Here is a 16360-nt window from a genome sequence, read left to right on the forward strand (position 1 = left end):
TCACACATTTCAGAACTCGTGAAAAACAGCCTCATCATATAGAACGTTAGTAAACTCTAAGGCCTGCCAAATTACACTGATTGGCAGATGGTGATAGGTATATCATTTTAACAAAGGAAAAGACTAAAATAAAGGACTTCAGTTCCAATGTGAAAACGGAGAAGAATCCCCAATAGATACACTTCTGTTCTCAACCTCTCAGTAGGGAACAGTTCATACCTAGTAACTGTCTCATTTCTCTGGGGGGTGGAGCGGGAGTGGTGAGCTGAATGGGAAGTAAATGGGACACAGCCAGAAGCCAAGACAGACGACCCTATGACAGATGGGAACTGTCTGACAATTTCTCCATAAGTCAATAGCAAACTGATGTAATCACAAAGATAGAGTACAAGGGCTTCCAGGTACCTGAGGGGGAAAAAAACCTTTTGTATTAGGTGTATAAGTATGTGCCGGAGTATACCAAGCAAATACTATTTTAGGATAAGGAAAGAGAATAACACTGAAAAGACTGGCCTCTCAAGCATTAACTTAAAAAGGCACCAAGGGGTGCTCAACAAACACTTACTGAACATAATATTTCTTTCAAAGCACCAGATTCTCCCCATTTCTGTATCAGCAGATGTTTTATGCCTTCGAGTCTTACTGAGCACGATTTCTATACAGAGAGGGGGTTCTTGACAGATGTTTTCTAGAATGAGTTTTCTTATTAACAGGCTGCAGGTCTGGCTTTTCTGGGCCAAAATTTACATGAGGAGAAAGCTGATTTGGGGTACAGGTAGGTCTCCTGCAAGTGATCAATTTCACATGTGAATGAATGTCTGGGAGAAAATTCTGTCAGTGCCAAAATAAGACCATTTCCAATATCTTATAAACCTTTTATATGTTTAAAAGCAAACTATTGGGTGGATAGCATAACCTTAATAGAAACCCCTAGTTATTAGTACTCTTTTAAAATCTGCATTTCCTACTTGTGTAAGAATCAAAGTGCTACAGGGATAGACAAATATTTCCAATGGCACAAAAACAGGCTAAAAAGTCATTCTACTTTGTGTTCAGCTCTCTTCCCCTGAACCTACTTCACACCACCTGAAATTGCAATGATTGGTTCAGCTGTATACAAGGGACCCTCTTGCCCCTGTCCACCCATCCACTGCTCTGGGCACCCCTGGGAAAAAACGAGGGCACTTTTCCTCTTTTGTACCAATGACAGATTCTTACAGTTGAGAATGAGAATTAGCCCCAGGACACACTTGGTCCTGCTGGCTTACAGTCAGCATTGAATATCCTCAGGCTAAAAATAATTCTGGTCATTTCATTTCAGTTGGTTTAAATCCAATAACATAATACCACAGACAATTCATTTACTCCTGTGGGGAACAGTTTATAACCAAGTCAGGCTAGAAGAATCTGTTACTGACTCAAAACCAAGATAGTCTATTTTATCTAGCTGCGTGTAGACACTCACTGGCTAGTGATCGTGTCCAAGCAACTGAATGAATGATCACTACCACATCTTGTGCCTGGAATTTTAACCCCCGGACACACGCAGGAATGAGAGAGGTGGGCCACACATAGGATAACAGGGTTATTGCTACCAAAAGGAGTGCACGTGCCTACCTAGAAGTGGAGCCCCAGCTGACTACTGATAGACATTCACTTGTGGGCAGAACTGACTCTTGAGGGAAGGGCAGGACTGTTCATGGCTTTGGAGGTCATACTCTAGGTGATGATTTTGACCACTTCCAAGTTTACATAAGAGGAACTCCACCGCACCACCTGTCCCTCTGGTTTTAAGCAACAGGGTTCTCGGGTGACAATACCTCCCAAATGCTACTCTCAGTCCCTGTCAGATAATCCCATCACAAACTGTCACCATCTGCTCTTCAACTCTCCAGTCCCTTCACAGAAATACAAGCAAAGCAAACTGCAAAGAGAAGTACAATGTACAGAGGGCATTCTCGCCCACGATTCATCCATACTAGTGTTTTCCACACTTAGGAGTTCTAGAGTTCTCAGGGAGATTTTTAAAATCTTATGCTTGCATTTTAACACTTAGATTAAAAAAATAACATGAGGATATAGATCATCTGAAGGCATCTTGGGGACTAAGTGCTGCCGCGCTATCTCTGTTTCAGCAAGCAGGGCTGATGATATTAGCGTTCCACCCACTCTCTCCTGAACTGGTGTGGAGTTCTCAAACCGAGACAGAGATTGAGGTGCCCACAGGCTAGCTGTGGCAATCTCACTTCTTGACACTGCTTTTACTAAGCTGGACTGTAGTATTTTCCTTTTTACTGGGAAGAACCACCACAGGATACCCCTTTCTGCATTTGTGGTGTTGAAGCAATTGAACACACAATCTAACTTCATCACTCAGTGCTTCCTTTTTAATTTCCATGTGAGAAATCTCCATTAGAGAGCGCATCACCCTGTCCAGCAGGCTTTTTTGCCTCTGAAAGCAAGAACTGTGGGTCTGACCCTTCCTCCTCTTTCACTTTGATTGGAGGAGGCTGGGGGCCAAATCTGATGTTTAACTCTGGCAACTACACAGCCTCTTGTAGCCTGCATACCTGAGGGCACTCTCTGTTTAATTTTCACTTCTCAACTTTCACTCCCAACCTTGCAGCCATACTTCTTCTTGCTAATTAATATTTTACCACTATGTTACAGAATTCATTCTCATTGTGAATTGCCTCAAATTCTTGTGGATAAGCAAGTCTTTGGATGTATACAACAGATTTCTGCTTTTTAAAGTGATGATAATGAATCTTTGACATGTAAAAATCTCCTAAAGGCAACCTTATGACAAGTGCCAAGATTCTTCCAGGATCCTGGATGAGACACACACACACACACACATTCATAAAGTAGGTATGTGTTATGACTATATATATCAAAGTAAGTAAAATACAAAATATGAGACAGTCTGTTTAAAAATATTCTGTAGTATTATAAATCTTTATAGCATTATGGTTTTTAGTCTCTTCTACACATGAATGATATAGGTAGGAGAAACTAAATAGCAGGGCAAGAAGTCAAAATCACTCAACAAATTTCTGGTGGCAAGAAAGAAGCAATCACCAGAAACACTGATTCTGTTTGCTGCTCCACCATTTTCTCATAGCAAATGGCAAATCCTAGTCCTGAAGCCAGGGTTCAATAAAAAGTGGCTATAAATGAGGGCAGGCCCTGGAGATCGATTCCAAGATCATTGAGACAGAAGTGCAGTTATTAGCTAACCTAAACACAGATGATTGAAGAGAGATGTAAAGCTAATGTCTTGATAAGAAAGGCCCGACAATTTGGTTTCCAGAATCAAGAAGCAAAGAGAGAAGAAAAGCATTCTTCCCTACATAGAGGAAATGAACAAATTTTATTACTATTGGTGATATTTCCAGGAGACAAATGACTTAGGATGAAAGAGTGGGGTGGTCAACGATGGAGCACTCTCACCAGTAACCCCTCCATGGGCTGGCAGCGAATGGTTGCCTCTTGAGGGAGCTATTATGATAGGAATCAGATCCCTGGGTTGCTAATTTCAGGAAATGTAGGTGCCTCAATGAGGCACATGATATACTAAGGTCCACAGAAGTAAGGGTGAATGTGACCAACTCCTGTCCTCTAGTATTCACATTCTAGAGTGAGAAATGAGTTCTGGAAGGAAGCATATCCGAGATGCTGAGATCCCATGGTAGGGATTGATGATTTCTGTCAAAATGGTATCCTAATTATGGTACAAGTTAAATAGTCACAGAATATCACCTATACAAAATTACACTGCAGCAGCTGGGCCAGAGAGAACAGATCTATTTGCCCACTGGTTAGTGTGTAACAGACAAAACCACTGTCTGGGTGATACCAGGGGTGGGAGAGCACTGAGAAGGGATTTATGCACACGGAACCCTGTCTGTACCCCTCCCTATATGCTTATATCTATAAGGTCTGTACATTCCCTTACTGTCTCCTTCCCCTACCCCCAATGCCCAGAACAGTGTCTCTCACAGAGATGAACAGGAGGTGTGCCCACAGTATAATAGACTCATTTGCTTGTGGCACAATTCCAAGAGCTTCACACATTATACCTCATTTAATTTACCATTATTCATGTCATTTTACAGATGTAGAACTGAGGCCCAGAGAGATGAAGACACTTCCTCAGTTTACACAGCTAGTAAGTGGAGAAACCGATTTTCAAACTGGGGTCATCCAGTCCTAGCCTGTATTCTACCTTAACTACAAAACCATACTGCAAGTATTTCCTCAAAGCAAACCAAAACAGCACATGTGGTCAGAGAACTAAAAAAATTCTAGGGTGCAAACCAATATTCTAGGATGCAATTTCAACATGACCTTTTCTTAGGTGTGAGAGAGGGACCTGAGAAAAGAGAAGGAGACCTCGGAAGGGTGCATCCTTGCAGACCGTAGTTAGGGTGGACATTTCTGTATGTGTATGATATTTGTTGTATGTGCCCAGGTATCAATTAAATAATGCTCTATGAAATTACTGACATGTAACTTGTTTCAGTTTTCCCTTTTTATTCCTGAAAATTCTAGTGGAGAAACATGTTCTAGGTTCTCTTTTCTGGCACCTGAATTCAATAAACATCTAGTCACCAAACATGGAGCTCTTCTATGAAGGATGAAAGGGAGAGGTGGATCCTGTTTGAAAGAATCTGGTGACTGAAGAATCTTTTTTTCCTGATCCAGGAGGGTCAATCCACAAGCAGGCCAATACCAATGACCAAACATCAATCAAAGATGTTCTAAGTAGGAAAACACTGAACTAGAAGAACCATGTCTTTCCTAATTCAAACTGTTGTTACTCTCATGTTGAAAGTGTGTCCTTTCAGCAATAGGGCAGGTTACTGAGTGACACAGAAGGGATATGCACACAGGCTCCGTGCTTCTTTTTTGGAGAAATTCTAAAACTTCTGACAGTTTCAAAACCCAACAGAGTAGGAAAGCTACCTGCAATCTGCTATTGCATTTCTAAAATTCTCCTTCTGATGAACCATGGTTCCTGTCCTAACTTTCTTTACTGCACTGTGAGATCTTGAGTACACCTCCTTTCTGAGTGACTTTCAGCAACTCCCTGAGTAAATTCCCTGCTTTGTAAAAGACAGAAGCAGCTATGGTCCATTGGCCCACCCCCTCCTCCTCCTCCTCTTGCTGCTGCTGTAGTTGCTACCAAACAAATATACACTCTCTGAGAACAAGAGAAACCCCACGTACCATTAACACATTCAAAGACATCACAGCACTTTCCGGGTGTCCCATCTCCACGAGAGACTATGCGGGGAGTGGATCCCACCTCACACACGGGGAAACCACATAAGCCAGAGAGACACTCGCATCTGAAACCAAAGAAAAGGGAAGGAAAACCCCATGAATAAACAACAACATAGAAGTCGGGAGACCACAAAGTGTCAGTGGCAAAGTACCTGGTCTATACCACACAGCCTCAGTTATCTGGTGTCACTGGGAAATGAGGAGGGGGAAGAGGGTCTCACATAATCTGCTTTCCCAAGGTCTACGACTAGTCTCCTTTACATACACGCAGATTTTTAACCATGTTGGCACATATATATCTACAAGGCATTACCTCATTGCTTACTTAACCAGACTGGTATTGAGTGTAACATGCATTTTCAGACAACTCAGGGCCATGGTTATGTGCACACATTCTTGTCTACATGTCAGTGGTACTGGGAGGGGCTGAGGTGCTGCTATTTGATATGCAGGTGTTTTCCAGAATCATTTCTGATTTTATTTTCAACAAGTCATCTGCTTTTCAGATTTTTATTGTCAGTATGGTTATCTCTAGAAGCACCTTCATCTCGAGCAACATTTAATTTATAAATGTGCAGAACAGAAAGAGACCAGAATGACGGGCTCTTAATCAATAGAGGGTACAATGTCAGAAAAAGGACTCAGTGACAGCTACGTTGGAGGTGGGAAGTCTTAATTTTCTGGATCTTCTAGGTAACCATATGTGCATTTATCTTTCCATGCATGAACGAGGTGTCGAATGCATGCGAGCTGGCTGTGCTGGCTCTCAACCTGAGCTTCAACTCTGTTATGAAACCTGCCTAAACACAGAAACCTGGTGAGTATGGATGGGGAATATGAGGAGACCAAATGTCTTAACTGCTACAATGAAATAGGAGACAGGAAATGAGATGCCCAGGGCAGCTGAGTGGCAGCATGCAAATCATGCAAATATAATACAAGGAAGAAGCAGCTAAACTGCAGCCCTGGGACTCCCCTGGGGATAGAATTGTGGGTCAGAAGGTGGAGAGAATGAAGGAGGGAGTTCCTGGGCTCCTAGGAGTGAAAGGAAGGCATTCTGGCAGAAGAGCTGGTATTCAAGTACAGGGGTTTTGGGGGGTAGGGTCAACATCAGGGGAGATAACACTCCCAGCAGGGAAGAACTATTAGCACATTCATTAATTCTGCTACCTTTCCTTCTTATTTAAGTGATTTGATTCATTCTCCTATAATTCTTTGGATCTTTAATAAATTAAAATATGCTTGTAGTCCTCAAGTATCTTAATAATCAGGCCCAGAGATTTAATGACATTTAAACTGTTAAACAAGAAAGGAAAAGAAGTTAAAATTTGCACCAAAGACCAAAGCCACTGCAAACTTATGAAGGATTCCCCCACCCCCCATGCCCACCCTCTCAGGGTTCTTCCATGTGACGTGATGGTTAAGGTGGATTTTTGGGAGCACAGAGTGTTAGTTAAGGTTTTGCTGGAATGACATTTCTGCTTATGGTTCAAAATAAGTGTCTGCCTATTTAATGTGAGCAGAGATGGGCCACGGCTTTGGAATTCACTGTATTCCTGTAGGACAATCACCTTCTCGGCTGAGTAACTGTGATCTGGGCCTTCAACACTCGGTAAGGTTATCCCAAACTCTTTCACTCTTATGTACCTAGCCACTGCAGCTGTAAGCACATAATCTTCCCATTGTGATATAAGAGTAATAATATATTAACATTTGTTGTACTTGCCACTCTCTAGAACTTAGAATTCTTTAGGGTTTATAAATGAATCGGGCTAGAACATTGAGAGGCTACACCCTGATTTTAGTACCCAGATGTGGTTATAAAGAAAGCACCCACAAGAAAAGCCGACTAATCTTTTCTTAACACATCTGATTCACACTGTTGCCGGCCAATGTGTTCCAGGGAATCGTTCTGATTTAAACACCAACAAGCACGCCATCACCTGAAAAATACTTCTTCAGATGTTGTCTTTTAATAAATACTTCAGCCATCTTCCCTGAAGGTACCTGTCTTAGGTTCTCTGTTATGCTGTGGGAAACCATACCATGCTGAAATTCAGGTCCAAGTTTGCCCAATGTCTGACTTATTTCCCAATCTCCATCATTTTCTATAGACCCATACCAGCAGCTTGCAAAAGATCTAAAACTATGCACAACTGACTATTAATCCACTCAGAGGGAAAAAAATTTTCTAAGCACAATTTTCACTTCTCAATCAAGAACATAAATATTAAAGAGTGACAGAGTTGTGCCAGCTGGTGTGCTCCTGACTTCTGTCCCCTTCTCTACTTGTCCTTTGCAAGTCCCCTCTGTCTGCTCCCCTATTTTGACTTCTGTCAGCTTTCTCTGAACATGAAATTAGTATCTTAATGAAGAAGGAACTTACAAAAGAGCCTCAAAAGGTAAAAAAAATCTAGGCTCAAGCCAGATATCTGTTTGGCAGTTCAGATTAGGCTGAATTTTAAGAAACTGCTCTTTTTATTTCAGCATACAGAAATTAATAAACATAATCCATCACATCAATAGCCTTAAAGACAATCACATGATGATCTCAATAGATACAGAAAAAGCACCTGACAAAATACAGCACCCACTCATGTTCAAAATACTAGAAAAAACTAGGGACAGTCAGAATATACCACAACATTGTAAAAGCTGTCTATGCTAAGCCCAGGGCCAACATCATTCTAAATGGACAAAAATTGAAAGCATTCCCTCTAAAAACTGGAACAAGACAAGGAACCTCTTTTACCACTTCTATTCAACATAGTCCTTGGAACTCTAGCCAGAGCAATTAGGCAAAAGAAACAAATTAAAGGGATATGAATAGGAAAATTAGAGCTCAAATTATCCCTATTTGACGACAACATGATTCTGTATTTAGAAGACCCAAAAAACTCCATCAGAAAACTTCTAAACTCATAAATAAATTCAGCAAAATAGCAAGGTATAAAATTAACACCCATAAATCAGTTGCATTTCTATACACCAATGACAAATCAGTTAAAAGAGAAATTTGGAAAACTATCCCATTCACAATAGCCTCAAAAAATAAAAATAAAATTTGGGGGAATCAATCTAACACAAGAGGTAAAAGACCTCTACAATGAAAACTACAGAACATTAAAGAAAGACATTGAAGAACTTAGAAGATGGAAAGATCTCCCATGTTCATAGATAGGCAGAATTAATATTGTCAAATGGTCAAAAGTGCTAGATTTAATGCAATTCCTATAAAACTTCCAATGACGTTCTTCATAAAATTAGAAAAAGCAATCATGAAATTCATTTGGAAAACTAAGAGGCCCAGAATAGCCAAAGCAATCTTTGCAAGAAAAGTGAAGCAGGAGGCATCACAGTACCAGACGCTTAAATTATATTACAGAGCTATAGTAACAAAATCAGCATGGTATTGGCACCAAAACTGACATGAAGACCAATGGAACAAAATAGAAGACACAGAGACAAACCCATATAAATATAGTTATCTCATACTAGACAAAGGTGCCAAGAACATATATTGGAGAAAAGAGCCTCTTCTACACATGGTGCTGGGAAAACTGGAAATCTAATATGTAGTAGAATGAAATTGAACCCCTCTTACCCTGCAAAAAATTCAACTCAAGTAGATCAAGGACCCAAACATTAGAACAGAGATCCTGCACCTAGTAGAAGAAAACGTAGGCCCATTTTTCCATCATGTCGGCTTAAGAACCATCTTCCTTAATAAGACTTCTAAAGTGCAAAGAAGTAAAATTAAAAATCAATAAATGGAATGGTATCAAACTAAAAAGCTTCTTCACAGCAAAGGAAACAAGAACATAAAAACAGAGCCTACAGAATAGGAGAAGAATCTTTGCTACTTGCACCTCAAATATAGCATAAAAAGATTAATCCCCAGGATATATAAAGAACTAAAAAACTTAACACCAAAAAAAGCAAGTAATCCAATCAATAAATGGACAAAGAGACTTAACAGGCACTTCACAGAAGAAATATGGTCAACAAATATATGAAAAATGTTCAACATCTTTAGCAATTAGAGAAATGCAAATTAAAACTAAACTGAGATTCTATTCTAATTCTAGTCAAAATGGCAATTATCAAGAATATAAGTAACAATAAATGTTGGCAAGAATGTGGGGGTAAAAGGTTACACTCATACATTGCTGGTGGGACTGCAAACTGGTACAGCCACTCTGGAAAGCAGTATGGAGATTTGTAAGAAAACTTAGAATGGAACTACCATTTGACCCAGTTATCCCACTCCTCGGTATATACCAAGAGGATTTAAATCAGCATACTACAGTGATGGTGCAGCAACATCAATGTTTACAGCACCTTAATTCACAATAGCTGAGCAATGGAACCAATCGAGGTGCCCTTCAAAAGATGAATGAATAAAGAAAACATGATATATATACATAATGGCAATAAAAAAGAATGAAATTATGGCATCTGCTGGTAAATGGATGAAACTAAAGGCTACCATGCTAAGTGAAATAAGCCAACCCCCCCAAACCAAAGGCTGAATGTTCTCTCTGATATGTAGATGCTAACACACAATAAGGGTGGTGGTGGAGAATAAAAACCATTGGTTTAGACAAAGGGGAATGAAGGGAAAGGAGGGAGGATGGGAACAAGAAAACCAGTAGAATGAACTGGTATAACTTTCTTATGTTCATATATGAATAATGACCAGCGTAACTCCATATCATGTCCAACCATAGAATGGAAAGTTATATTCCATGTATGTATAATATGTCAAAATGTACTCTACTGTTATATATATCTAAGTAGAACAAATAAAAAGAAACTGTCCTTTTTATAGGTTGACTGACGATGGTCAAATAGCAATTCTGTATAGTTCAACACAATACAACTCAGCTAGATTATCGGGCAGTCATACCTACATTCACTCTCAGAAGAGGGGGGAAACCCCATCATGACCCATATTTGCTTAGGAAATATATTGTATCTATAAATTATGTGAGTCCAGTGTAGTTTAAAGAATTCTTTTATAAGACTTTTCTATATTCCCTGCTTACACACTGGAGGTAGGTATTTTCCCTTGACAGATGGGTGCAGTGAGGCACAGTGCTCCATCAACTGAGCTGAGGTTAAACAGGGTTTCCTGTTCCCTGTGTCCCCCTAGAAGAAACCAGATTCTATTGTAAGTCAGGAAGAGGAAATGCAGAACAACGGAGTATGCAAACTGCACCTTGTCCTCACCACCTTCTCTCTCTTCATTTCCCCCCAACCTTCCCCTTCCCCTTTCCCCAATCCCTGGAAAGGAGCAATCTAGGGAAAGGAGAAGATGCCAGATGGATCAAGGGCAGAAGAAATGGAGGACCACAAGACAGATGCTTAATTCTGCTGAGGCTGCCACTCACACACCCATCCCCAACTCCCTGCTCTGTCTCCCCTCATCCAGGACATGCTGCACCCACAGTCAACAATCTCCAACTACTCTTTGTTCCATTTATCAATGCCTCAGCTCAGCACTCAACACCCTGAAGCCCACATACCTTTCTTTCAAAGCCCTCTCCCAGTATTTCTCTTATGCTGCCATCATTTCTCCAGGCACGCCCCTGCTCTGCTGTATTTCCTCTGCTCACACCAATTAGCTCCTGAACATTCCTTGTCCAGGCCTCGTGCTGATCCCTCTCTTGAGATAACAGCCCCTTCACTGAACCCCACACTTGTCTGCAGCCCTTCTCCCACTCTAGGTAACACGAGTTCTCCGCTGGCCACAAGCTCTTCTGCACTTCTCCTTATATAAATATTTCTTAGACGAAGAACTGGAGGGTTAGAAGAGAGGGATGATACTGAAGAAACGAAATGAACAGACAAAGAAAGGGAGAAGCAGAGTGCTGATTCTACAGGGTGAGCTCAAAAGGCAGAGCTAAGTACGTGACACTTTGTGCAGAAGTGCTGATGGCCTTAAAAACAAAACAGCTTTATTGAGATATAATTCATGGCAAATGATCCAGTGGTTCTATATCCACAGGGTTGAGCAACCATCACTGGCACCCGAGTTCAGAGCATTTCTATCACCTCAGAATGAAACCCTGCACACACTAGCAGCCAGACCCCATTCCTCCCCCTCCCCCAACAACCACTAATTTATGTTCTGTCTCTGTGAACTTGCCTATTCATATAAATGGAATCATATAATATGAGGGCTAAGGGCTTTTTAACTTCAAACAAGAAGCAACCTGTATTTGCAATTTGCCAGAAAAAAAAAAAAAAATCAAGCCTCCAATGTTATCCTCGGTATTAAGATAATGATCAATCAAAGCACCACATTAATAAATTTTTGCATAATGTAATCACAGCTGCAGCCAGGTGGGACTTGGTTCCAAGCTGTCTTTTCTTTTCTTGAGTAGGTAATGGATTCACCTTAGTGGGCAGCTGAGTGCCTGAGTGCAAAGATGAACAGCACTCAGAAATCATTAAAACCCCTAGAGGGCACTCACCTCCTTAGGAGGCCCACAGCAGCGTGTCTGCTGGCTGAAAGGCAGTGAGTACAATCCTATTCTTCTCCTTCGTGTCCTTTGCTTCCTGGACTACACAGACAGTCCTGGGCAGGCCAGAAGGCCAAAGTCCTGACTCCTGGGCACAGCATACCAGGTGCTCACAAGTCTGGCCTCTACCTATCTTGTAGCTTCTGTGTTCCACCAGGGGCTCAACACATACACACTCCAGCAACAGCGGCAATCTACCATTCACGGAATCCACCCACTCCTGCCATGCCACAGTTCAGATGTCCATTCAACCTTAAGTCCCTGCTTCTCCTTTGTCCCTGGAGAATTTCCCACAGCCTTGAAGACCAACACATCCTATGAGGCTTTCTCTGATCAAAAAACAACCAGGATTAATTTTCCATCTTCTGACCTTCAACAATACTCAGGGGTGTCTCACTCTTGGAGTGTCTGCTCACCATACTAAAACAAAATCATACTGATCATCCTCTCAATTCCTCTAGTGCAGGGGCATGTCTGACATGTATTATAAAGTTAGAAAATGAATGATAAAGACATCCAAACAAAAATTTGGAATGAACTCCCCCCTCCATGGCTAAAATGTCAGGGGTGAGAGGATGCTTTTACATATTTAAGACTCAGAAAGGTAAGGCATTTTTCAAAATCAGCATGTGGAAAGAAAGACTACAGAATTTGTTTTGAATAAGATTCCAGGGGGGGCTGGGGATGTGGCTCAAGCGGTAGCGCGCTCGCCTGGCATGCATGCGGCCCGGGTTTGATCCTCAGCACCACATACCAACAAAGATGTTGTGTCCGCCGAGAACTAAAAAATAAATATTAAAAATTCTCTCTCTCTCTCTCCCTCCTCTCTCACTCTCTCTTTAAAAAAAAAAAAAAAGATTCCAGGGTACCACATTTGGTGATTATTATTAGTCTGGGGAAAGACTACAGAATCTGCCTATAACATAAGCTCTGTAGGAGAATCCAGGATCCACTTTCTGAGAACCTCATGCCCAAATGTGCAGGGTTTGGGTTGCTATATTTCAATTTGCACTTTTCATTGGAAAAAAATCAAGTAGGACTCATTTTAACACTTCACCAAGAGTGGTGCTTACTAGTGCACATTTTCAGTCATTCACAGGGACTCCTTCCTACCTAAAGACCACTGCTGAGGAGTGAGAGACACCTGAGTAAGAGATGGAAAGAGCAACTTATTTATCCAATATCATCATCCACCAGAAAAATATGCAACCACCAGCAAGTCACTAAAGCCCTTGGAGGCTTGGTTTCTCATTCATAAAGGGAGATGGTTGGATTATAGCAACCTTTCTTCTAAGAATAAAATCCTATGGTTGTACTACTGCCATTACCATCCCCACCACTGCCAGAATCTGATCGCAGCACACTGTATTCTATTGCTTCTAGCCTGCCTGTACCCTCTCCTTAGACCCCTTTGCCCCCATCCATGTCCCCCTCCAAACACCTAGACTTCCAGGCCTGGGTCAACATGGGGTCTTTTCCCTGAGGTTTTCTGGGTGATCCCCCCCACCCCGTGGTATAATAATTACATATTTATATTTTTCCCCTATAAAAGAAGATCCTAAGCAATGCAGGAGAATTAACAGCACACCAGAGGCTGATGCCCCTGTATCATGAGGCGTGTTTGAGACTCTTTAAAATTTGCCTCTAAGGACTGATGGTTTGTTTTATCTGAACGTCTAGAGAAATTTTAAAGATGCTACATGCTAGAGTGGTTGTTGAAGGAGCCACCTCCTGCTGTTCCTATAGCCCCTTTTGCAAAGAACAGGAGTACTCCTGGAATGTGCCCCGGGGTGCGGGGAGCCACTGTGCTGAAGGCAAATGTTGATCGAATGTTCCCTACAACAAGCTCCCTCTTCAGAGGAGGAAATTCGGAAGCAACTATCAGACTCCTCATCTTCCCCAAGCAGCCCCTTATCTCTCTGCTCATATCCTGGAGGGAAAACAAGCTGCTAAGGCTCTCTGGAAAAGATTTCTTCCAGGACTGGCTTGACTCCACATCCAAATGGAGTGCCTGAGTCCTTCCAAAGAGGAGATATCACTGTCTGCACATCAAAAACTACCATTTACAGGTGGGAGGAGGTCTCCCCCTGAGTCGGGAAGCAAGGATAAATGAAGCATTAAAATGGCAAAGCACCTGTACAAGGAGGATCCCACACAGTGCATTAATGAAAGCGTGTGTTGGGAATGGAAATTACGACAGAGAAAACACAATCCTATTCTATAAAAAGTAGCTTTGATTTTTAATTAAATTCTATGTACTTTCTACTGATTAAATTTCTTGCTTCTTTCCAGGAATGTATAAGTTAAAAAAAAAAAAAAAGGCTACAAATAAAACATCCAAAAAGAAATAGGTTTCTCACTGGAGGGTCCAACTATGGAAAACAGCACGCCTCCTGCCTCCCTATGGAAGTTCCTTTGGCTCACAGTTTCTAGCATTTCTCCCAGTGAGAGATCTACCCTTGTCTAAACAACTAGGCCTCCTTCACCCTTTCTCAAACTCATCCCTGCGTGATCATATGGTTCTATCACTCAAGCTACCTACGGCATGCACAAGATCACACACTTTCCCAGCAGCCGTGTCTCCCTTTTATAGTGAGCTACTACTCGGGATAGTGTGTGTGTGTGTGTGTGTGTGTGTGTGTGTGTGTGTATTATATATACACACACACATACATACATATATATTTATTTATTTATTTTAAAACCTCTCCCCCTTCAGAGACAACTCCTGGGCTTTCTGTGCTGTTGTCTGCTTTTCTTCTTCTGGCAGAAGGAATTGAAGGATATGCTCCCATGCAGGGACAGGACAAGCTGATGACAGTTTGGTAACAATTCTTTTGCATCTCCTAATATTAATAATAATGAAACCCACTGTAAGCCCTTAATATAGCAGTCACTACAGCTTTTATATTCCTAGCTTTCTCAAGGGACAGACAAATTATGGCTTCCTCCTCGAGGCTGGCATGGGGCTCAGGAAGTTTCAGGTGGTAAAAGTTCAAAGAAAAATGGTATCATCTGTAGGAAGATACATGCTTTACGTTTCTGTAATTATTATAAAATTATCTTCTAGAACTACGTCCCGCAGCAAGCAGGTGTGTTGAGAAGAAAGCAATGGCCCTTTTGGTAAATTACTGCTTTGATGTGACTGGCTAAGGAAGAGGGTTGGGGCAGCGCTGAAGGTACTTAATTCTGGCAGCAGGGGAACCAGGTGCTCAGACACACAGCTGAAAACAACCCAGGCCTCCTGTTGGAGGGCTCAGGCGGCATCCTGAACCACTCAGTCCCGCCCAACAACCAGAAATGGAGTCTGAGAAAGGGAACAGAGGGCTCTCTGCCTCTACCTCGTCAGGCCTGGGGAAGATACTGGCATTTGCTGTCATGACTGGTGGGATGAGAGGGAGACTGGGCTGATGAAGGGTATTACAAGTGGATGCTTTGGAACACGAAATCAGCTTGTTTATGGACACGTAATTACTTTCTAACCATTTACTAAGAGTGTACATGCAGCAGACACGAGACTGATTGGGGGCTGGGATACACAGGGTCCTGCTTTATTTTAGGGAGTCTGATACATTAACTGCATCAGATACGAAACTGCCAATGAGACTTTTCATATAGACTACTCAATCCCCTCCCCAGAGCACAGGAAGAACAAACACCAGCAACATCTGAGCTAACTTACTATTTGAAAACCTGAGCACAGCCTCCACTGCCACAGCTGCTGACACTCCTTCAGGCCATCTGGGGCCTGAGCAGGCACTCAGGCAGATGACTTTAACCACGCACCCACTTGCATCCATGCAGACAGGCAATTCCCAGCCTCTCAGCCTTGTCATCAGCACACAGTGCACGATGAACTGCCTCTCATCCTCTGGGAAATGCACCCCAGTGCACCGCTTGGCTCCCGGGAACTCACCATCCAGCACCGACTTCCCTCCCATCTGTGTCCCTGCTCTCCGCAATCTTTCCTACACAGAAAAACCCACCACCTGGACATCACCACAAAATATATCACTGGAGCCTGCTTCCAACACTTACCTGCCTGTCCCTCAGAGATGCTCTTTTCTTGCAGCCCTCTAAGTGGCCCTGGCTACTCCCATGTTGTGACTCTCCTCTCTTAAGCAAACCCTCTCTGTGGCTTTGATTCTAACCCAGTTCCTCAGAGGCAGAGGCTTGCAGAGTGCACTTGGACATCAGAGAGTCTCGGGTTTGAGTTCTGGCCAACAGGAGCCATGTGACCTTGGGACCTTTGACAAGTAATGCAATCCTTTTAAGCCTCAGTGGAACCTCATGGAAACTGGGGATGGTTAAAGTATCCACACGTTATAAGACCATTATGTGGATCAAATTAACTGACACGAGAAACACCTAGGAGAGTGCCTGACATAGAAACATTCGACTCATGAGTGATTTTATGTGACTTAGTTGGGAGAGGCTTCAGGGTGATGTGGAAAAAGCATTTTTGACACTGGTCTCACTAGACCCAGTGGCCCTGGCAGCCCCCCACCCACTTCACTGCCTTGTCCTGGGACCACAGCTCTCAG

General features: G+C 42.2%; 1 protein-coding gene across 5 annotated transcripts in view; it reads right to left on the reverse strand.

Moving 5' to 3' along the window:
• The window catches only part of CRIM1 (cysteine rich transmembrane BMP regulator 1), a 180912-nt gene that overhangs the window by 72030 nt on the left and 92522 nt on the right, over window positions 1-16360 (reverse strand). For all 5 annotated transcript variants that reach the window (XM_081265454.1, XM_081265457.1, XM_081265455.1 and 2 more), the window contains one exon: window positions 5233-5354. In XM_081265454.1, coding sequence (XP_081121580.1) covers window positions 5233-5354 — 122 coding nt within the window. The remainder of the gene's footprint in view (window positions 1-5232; window positions 5355-16360) is intronic.

The sequence above is a fragment of the Spermophilus citellus genome (genome assembly GCF_964194105.1).
Source record: "Spermophilus citellus genome assembly, chromosome: 13".
NCBI lineage: Eukaryota > Metazoa > Chordata > Mammalia > Rodentia > Sciuridae > Spermophilus > Spermophilus citellus.